We start from the raw sequence: 8710 nt of genomic DNA, 5'->3' as shown, positions 1-8710 counted from the left end.
CATCTTGGATATAGTCGGGAATGTCCGCTACCGCCGTCGGGAACGCTCGGTAGCGTCACGATTACCGAGGCCCGACCGAAAGCTTTCCGATTATAACCGGAAAGGCTACCGAGCGTTCCCGACGGCGGTAGCGGACATTCCCGACTATATCCAAGATGGCCGCCAGCTTGTGCCGACTAGCTATTTTACTACTTCTCTGTCGCGCTGTGGAATATTTAGGCTGATCTAAACATCGGCAACCCGGCCAATTGTGGAGTTATATTGTAGGGAAGCTCGGGACAGCAAAAAACCGGGTCAAAAACGGAGCATCGTGCAGCCAACGGGAAATGTGCAGTTCTGCCAATGGATCTTTCCACGACTCTTGCTGAGGGTAATGCAATGTAAGCCCGAATCAAGAGTCGCCACGGCTAAAGCCAACTGTTGCTTTAAATTCTGTCATGAAAATAAAATTGCTTATGACATCTACCAACCAAACATTGCTGAAATCTGAAGCTCTGGCATGATATTATAACGATGTTCAGTTCCAGGCTATACTGTCTACTCAACTGTTTGGAAAAAAATATGAAATATGATCACTTACTTCTAACCAAATGAGAAGATTCAATAATTGTGCCAGACAAAATATAGTCCATGATGCACATAAATTACATTTCTGCATCGCATTTCTACACGAATCATACCAAATTCGCGAGCAGAAATTCCACGAAACACAGTAGACTTGTGAACACTTATGCAGACATTCTAAGAAATGCCCCCTCCCCGTCTTCCTAGCCTTTCACTGTCTTGTCACTCAATCAATCAATGACTTGTTCTACAAGATTGTTGTTAAATGGAGGACGTATCATTTTAACGATCTGACAACAGATTTGACAACAACAGGAGGCACACCGTGTTGTTTAAACGCCGATTTTCGAGGTTAAAACCCCAGAAACGGACGAAATCTTCCACCAACTGCTCGAAAATCTCGCCATAACACTCTTCAAAATCACCCCACCTCCCTCTATTTAGTTCTAACTGGGCAGATCCCACTTGTAACAATTTCTCCAAAACATCGCGAATAAAAAATCCCTCCCGCCCAGCCCAGAGCAACAATACCACCAAATGATAGATTTGTGAGGTGAATCTGAACCCAGGGTTCTTGTCAAGTCGTTTTTTTCAGGCCATATTTTAGCGGCGTGTCAAGAAAAAAGGACTCCGTCAAAAAAAATGAAGATTTTTAACCCAGACGCCTCCACCAAAAACCTGGATCTTGGCGCTAAAACTACCCACGAATCCCCACCCCACGGCCGTTTAGGACGGGTTTAGAGGTTTGTACGTACCAGACCATCCCGTAGGCTCCTTCCCCAATGTATTGCAGCCCGCTGTAGCGAGGCCCGACCTCGAAATGCTGTCCGCGGACAACCTCCACATTCGGTTTTCCTGCGCCCTCCGCCATCTTGGTACCTGCTTCTCCTACCGAACCAGACGGCTCCCGGCACGCTGATTGGTCCCGCGCGGTCACGTGGCCAGGGATAGGTGTGGCGGACGCCGGAATGTCACCTAACTCGACATGCTCTCCAAGCAGAGGTTTGGGGGGGTTTGGGGTATTTTAAACGTGTTTTTAGGCTTTTTTTATCGGGGTTTCTTTCATGCACTGGAATTTTTCTTTCACCCAACCCAAGTTGAGTGAAATAAAAATTCCAGTGCAAGAAAGAGACCCCGATAAGAGAGTCTATTAAATATTATAAAAAACACGTTAAACCACAAAACCCAAACCTCTGCTTGGAGAATAACTTGACAGGCCTGTGGACTCCCCTGGAACAACGAATATGTAGGTATTGTAATCTAAATAGGATAGAGGATGAGGAACACTTTGTATTAGAATGTAGTTTATACAACGAAGAGAGAGCAGAGCTTTATAAACTATTGCAATGTATGTTTCCCCATTTCATACATCTTAGCAACGCAGATAAGTTCATATTTCTGATGATTTTAGACAAACCTTCGATTATAAAACATATCTGTACTTATATCTACATCATTACTAAGAAGCGAGAAGAAACCAAATTATCGTAATTATTAGACTATATGTCCATAGTACATAGAATTAGCACTAGCTTGTAGTGTATATATTCATTGCAAACTGTGACGTCTTTCCTGTGACCTGTACTGAACCCAGTGGGTATTTGCGTACAATAAAGGTCTTCATTCATTCATTCATTTAGCAGGGTGGATTTAGCAGGGCGGATTTAGCAGGGCGGATTTAGTAGGGCGGATTTAGTAGGGCGGATTTAGCGGGGCGGATTTAGCAGGGCGGATTTAGCGGGGCGGATTTAGCGGGGCGGATTTAGTAGGGTGGATTTAGTAGGGTGGATTAACGAGAAAATGTTAACAGGAAGGATTAACTATGTCGTCGTTACTGGGGCGGATTTAGCGGGGCGGATTTAGCGGGGCGGATTTAGCGGGGCGGATTTAGCAGGGCGGATTTAGCAGGGCGGATTTAGTAGGGTGGATTTAGTAGGGTGGACTTAGTAGGGCGGATTAACGAGAAAATGTTAACAGGAAGGATTAACTATGTCGTCGTTACTGGGGCGGATTTAGTAGGGCGGATTAACGGGAAGGATTAGCGGGAAAATGTTAACGGGAAAGGATTAACGATGACGTCGTTACTGGGGCGGATTTAGTAGGGCGGATTAACGGGGCGGATCTATTATTTTATGTATATTGTATCACGTACATAAATAAGTGTAGTATTTAGCCTTGATATATAGAACGCATATAAAGCATCCTGATCGGATAATTTGTTATACATGTAATTCTTAGATAGGCAACACCAACTTAACTTCTGGCACATTTCGCATTGAAATGTGTGTTTTCTGAAATGTGTGGGCCGCATTCTATAAATATCTTCGCGGGGATTTCATTTCGAGGTGGGAGGGGAAAGGGGGTTTTCACGGTGGAATTCTTCAGTAAAAAAGAGGTGTGTTGTTTTAAGATACGTTACAGCCGGTTTATAAAGGCACACGTGTAAAGTATACCAAGGAGACGGCGTGGGCTTGACGTCTATCAACATCTGTCCTTTTGTCCCAGGTCTTTTTTAAGATATTACAGCTCGATGAGGGACTTTTCTGACCGCCACACAAAAGAACCGAGGGGGTCCAAAAGCAGAACAGGTTGAGCTCAGAGGAAGGACAGACGGCCGACTCTTCGCAAACTCCTCCCCCACCGCCGCTCCAGACATCCAGGCTTGTGAGCAGGTCGCAGACAGACGGGTGGTTCAGACGACAGACGGCCGACTCTTCGCACACTCCTCCCCCACCGCCGCTCCAGACATCCAGGCTTGTGAGCAGGCCGCAGACAGACGGGTGGTTCAGACGACAGACGGCCGACTATTCGCACAGACATCTTGCTGTGAAGGTGGGTTTTAAACATTCCTTTTTTACTCGTTTTAGTTCCTTGTAAAATTCGTTACCTTCTATAGATGTGTGGTAGAACGGGGGTGAGGGGGTACGTTCGTCACTGAATAACACCCACTACTACTAGATTTTTAGCCTGAGTATCAGCCCTTTTATAACTAGCTTTTGTCCGCTAGCGCTCCCCACGATCCGCTACCGTCAGTGATCATGAATCGTGGGGAGCAGACGAAAGCTAAAAAGGCAGCTGATACTCAGGCTACTAGATTTCTAGCAGGGACCAAGGAGGTTTTAGGAAAACCACCTTGCAGGGACCGATTGATAAATGATTTATCAAGGCCCAGGAGCCTGGTTATTTCACATACATGTACAATGTAGTAAATTATTGTAATACATGTACTGATCTTATGGCATGCAACTGGATATCTATAGTGTGCACGATATGGCGGAGGGGGGGGGTGCTGAAAACAGTGAAGTAGAAACGTCTAGCTGTCCATGTTGTTCTTTATGCCGATCCCCCAGTAAGCACGCGTCGTGTCGTGGCCTGACGTCATATCAAGGCGCTTTCTGCTGGCAGTGTAAGCGTCATCACTTGACCAGTTTATATGATTCAGACGGGGGGGGGGATGATTTTGGGCAGTGGAGAGGGCCTAGAAAAAATTTTAACCACACTCCCGTCCCTACACCCCGCCCCCGCACAGCCTGCATATCCTTATATATGGATGAAACCTGAATCTTACAAAGAAGATTATATTACCCACCAAACTCGCTCCCGATTACAAGATACACACATACAGAAGTGGTTTAGATGTATTATAAATAATTCAAAATTATATTTTCTGACCAAATCGAAAAGCTGCTATGGGCAAGAAACATACCATTATGATATTTATATAACTTTGAAATCCGGAAAGCGATAACTCAGGTAAGAATTAGCAGTAAGAACAGGTAAGAACATAGCTCCTGATGGTTCTGCCCATTTTGTCCAAAGCAAATTGAAGAAGAATTTCAATTTATCATGAAATGCTCAAGATATGATGTTCTACGTAATGACGTATTCACATATATCAAATCCAAAGCTAGCGCAGTAGATTTCAACCGACTCGATGCTATGGACAGATTTATATATACATTCAAAATTAGGTAATAGTCAATAGTACGAAATATTCTGTGTATAGTGCAACATCTTGTTATTGACAGGATGATTCTGTCAATAGACACTCCCATCTCCTTTAACACGGAACAGCTAGACGTTTCTACTGGACTGTTTTCAGCACCCCCCCCCCTCTCGTGAACTACGTGAATATCCTTTGACGTAAATCAAGCAAATTAGGGCCTCGCTTGAAAAATAGTTAAGACTGTGATACTTTGAACAAGTTGTAATATTTTTGGTAGACAAGTGATGAGGACCTTATTTGCATGGCAATAAAAACTTTATGATGTAACTTTAGGTTGTATTTAATTTACTTTCAGAATTGCGTTGCATGTTTAAGGCTTGTAAGAATATTTCCAGTTTCTTGCTAAAATGGACCTATATGTACGCCTCATGCTTTATGTCGATTTAACCCCCCACCCCCACCCCCCGTTTTTTACCAAAAACTCCAGGTCTTCATATCATACTCTCCACCGGCCCGCGCAACGAGACGAACCTGAGAAAAACGCCACCAGACCGACATGGAGTCTAAACCCGCTCCTCTCGCCGTCTGCTTGGCTGTGGTTTCCGTGTTCATCGCCCAACATGGACGGGTTAGAGGACAACTCCCCCCACCTGTGTGTCAGACCTGGAACTCAACAACTGTCGTATGTCGTGGGGATGACTCGTTTTTGCCAACCCGTGCGCCTCTAACCCAAGTACCTCCCGGCATCCCCGAGTCTGTCATCACGGTGGATCTCAGTTGGAACAACATATTTGTACTGTATAAAAGTTCGTTTAGTGGGTTAAGAAACCTGAGATCCTTAGACCTGTCTTACAATAATCTAAAGACTATCGAGGTCGGTACGTTCGCTGGGTTGGAAAAATTGCAACATCTTGATATGCGTTCGTACAGAAATAGAAAACGAGTACACATGTATTCTCTTCGAAATGGACTTTTCCAAGATCTGCGAAACCTGAACTATCTGGTCGTGGAGACTCACACCGATGAAGTCGTCAGTGAGGGAGTGTTCACGGGGTTATCTAAACTCAGGTACTTAGAACTCAAATTGAAAAACATCAGAAATTTACCCGATCACATTTTTCATCCTCTGACTTCATTGGAAAGTCTAGAGATACGGGAAGTCGGCTATAACTTCAAACCTGAGGACCGAAATACCACCATGAGAAGAGTCCACAGCGGAAGTGGGTTCCTACAACGACGCCTGCTGTGGGCACCGCTACACAACCTTAAAACATCGCGTCTCCTTCTACCAGCAGCGGCCAGTGACTTCTACTTTGGACCTATATTTAGAAACATGTCTAAGATGGAGACTATAGCCATATCATGTAGCTACCTTGGTTACCCCATAGTCAACGTCCAAATGTTCCAGCCGCTGTTACCAACTCTGAAATATTTGCGCACTCGATCTCCTCTAGCTCCCGGCCTGCTGACGTCACTCACACATCTACAGACGTTGGATTTTGAACTTTTTTCATATCCCGCCATTATGGACGTTCTATCTGAACTCCGACACACGCAGGTTCAGGAGTTGTCAGTTGTCAATGCGATGAACGGAATTGACAACATAACATCTGATACTCTAGCGGGAATAAAAGGTCTGAAACGTTTGAAAACTTTGATTTTTGACTTAATCCCCATGTCATTGCACGTCATACAAGCTGACGCCTTTGCAGGTATGTCGCATTTACAAAGGCTGGATCTGACGCGGGTCGCCCTGCAAACTTTACACGACAAGGCGTTCAGCGGACTGTCCTCGCTCACTCATCTTAACTTAACAGATAACGTGATTTCAACCTTACCACAAGGCGTGTTTGAAGGACTGTCCTCGCTCACTCATCTCGATTTGACAGATAACAGAATTTCTACTTTACCACCAGACGTGTTTGAAGGACTGTCCTCGCTCACTCATCTTGATTTGAGCCATAACAACTTGCGAACCTCCCAAGCTCAGCTTCCAGAGACCTTGGACTATCTTGATCTCAGTTACAATAAGATAAAAAGCAACAGATACTTGCCTCACCGACCAGGTTTCCACCCTTTATCATTTAACCTCAGTGGTTTAAAAAGCGTGAATCATCTGAACTTGAGTCATAATGACATAGAAATCGTTGACGTCGATCATCTACCTCAGAATATTACTGTGCTTGATTTGCAGCACAACAACATACGACCGCGGTATGTACCTGTATATTGCATTACGAGCTTACGGTATCTCGACCTTTCTAACAATAATATGGACTCTACTCTTAGGTTTGCATGGTGTAAGCACTCTACATTAGAAACGCTAAGACTGGATAACAATGCAATAACAAGTATTGATCCTGATCTTAATTATCATTCAGAAGGGCTGGAAAATATCAGAACGTTGACTCTTTCTCACAACCTCATCCAGCGCATTGAAACAGGAGAACTGGCAGAGTTGAACCAGCTGGAACATCTAGATCTGAGTCATAACGAGATCAACACCGTCATGCCATCCGCCTTCCGTGGACTGTCGCGGCTACAGTTCCTGGATCTCAGTAACAACAAGATAAAGTATATAAAAGAGATGACATTTGAAGGTTTAGGCAACCTTACACATCTAAACCTGGAAGTTAACCAAATAGCAGTGATCGGGGACGCCTTTCAGCGTCTGTACGGGTTGAGGCACCTGAATCTGAGGAGCAACAGGTTGGTTGTGTTAAATCAAACAACACTGGGTCCTGTTGTTTATCGGTTAGAGGCTATCGACATTGCAGACAACCCGTTTCTGTGTGACTGTAAGTTAATGTGGTTTGTCGAGTGGGCCCTTGATAAATACGACAGGGTAGCGAACTTCCACAACCCCCATCTTGACTTCGGTTGAGGGTACACATGTTTCCTTCCAGCTCATCTGCGTGGAAGACGTTTGCCAGACGGGTTGACTCAGAAACAACACTCTAACGACAGACAGGATCCATCAGAACGAAAGTTCTTCGACACATTCTGTAGTCATGGATTCCGGCCCAACCGCCTCCTGGCTTGTGTGCTCGCCTCTTCGGGCATCTTTGTCGCCATGACGACCATTTTCCTGGTCGACTACCACGTCGGCCGTGTTCAGTACTTGCTGTGGATGTTGGACAAGTGGAGGAGACCGAAGATTGGCGAAGTAAAGACTCAAGATCCGCACAGATACACGCACGATGCTTTTATTGCCTACAACAACCAAGACGTCGGATGGGTTAATAATGAAGCGATAGAGAATCTGGAACCTGACTACAGTCTGGTCATACACGAAAGGGACTTTGCAGTGGGCGCTCCCATTGTGAAAAACATCGCGGATGCCGTGGAAAACAGCCGGAGAACCGTCTGCCTCATCACCAGGAACTTCCTGAAGAGTAAGTGGTGCGAGTACGAGTTCCAGCTGGCCCAGTACCACATGTTTGAGGAGGGGGGAGGGAGGCGACTCATCCTGGTGTTTCTGGAGAGGATTCCTAAGGAAATGCTGAAACAGTTCCGCCATCTGAACGCCGTAGTGAAGAGTGACACGTACCTGATGTGGCCACACGATGTGCGGAAAAGGCCGCTGTTCTGGAGGCGGCTGCGAGACGCTCTGGGCGATCCTCTACCCCGGGACCCAGAGCCTCAGCAGCAGGTACAGGGTCCGGAACGGAACATTCCGGAACAACAAGCTCCGGGGCGGAACATTCCGGAACAGCCAGCTCCGGGACGGAACATTCCGGAACAGCAAGAACAGGCTCCAGTGAGGCACCTTGTGGAAGTGCAGGTCCATGCCCCCGTGCGTAATATTCCGGAACTGCAGGATGACATTCTATTCCCAGATCTAGACGACCAGTGGTTTGAAGATGGGGATACCATTCCACTTCTACCGCTGTAGATAAAACTTACCGTGTCACCAGACTGTTATTGTTTTGGAGTGCATATTTTGTGTTGTTATTGAAGAAAATTGTATCTTTTTGTGTAAAGTCTACTCTGTACAGCAATATGTAGTGTAGCCTAAAACCTAAACTGTATCTTGGTAGTAAATTTTAGAATTAGTAATTTTTTGAGAGTTTGCATTAAGCTTGTCTTATAATGTTAACAACAGGGATTTATTTGATGTATTTGAATGCCTTTTATTAAACTGTTAGGCCATGTTGATTTGAATATATGGATGGCATCCGCGCGCGCATGAATTTTCGG

At 45.3% G+C, this 8710-nt stretch overlaps 1 protein-coding gene and 1 pseudogene across 1 annotated transcript in view; one reads left to right on the top strand and one right to left on the bottom strand.

Moving 5' to 3' along the window:
• The window catches only part of LOC109468543 (mitogen-activated protein kinase 1-like), a 13361-nt gene extending 11895 nt beyond the window's left edge, over positions 1–1466 (bottom strand). Inside the window, exon 1 of the mRNA XM_019766786.1 lies at positions 1320–1466. Within this exon, the coding sequence (XP_019622345.1) occupies positions 1320–1435 (116 nt within the window). The 5' untranslated portion in view covers positions 1436–1466. The remainder of the gene's footprint in view (positions 1–1319) is intronic.
• A 1713-nt stretch (positions 1467–3179) lies between these two features.
• Positions 3180–8437, top strand: LOC109468825 (annotated as a pseudogene).
• The last annotated feature ends 273 nt before the right edge of the window (positions 8438–8710 follow it).

The sequence above is a fragment of the Branchiostoma belcheri genome, unplaced genomic scaffold (genome assembly GCF_001625305.1).
Source record: "Branchiostoma belcheri isolate BF01 breed outbred unplaced genomic scaffold, Haploidv18h27 scaffold2, whole genome shotgun sequence".
Taxonomy (NCBI): Eukaryota; Metazoa; Chordata; class Leptocardii; order Amphioxiformes; family Branchiostomatidae; genus Branchiostoma; species Branchiostoma belcheri.
This window is presented reverse-complemented; position numbering and strand designations above follow the sequence as displayed.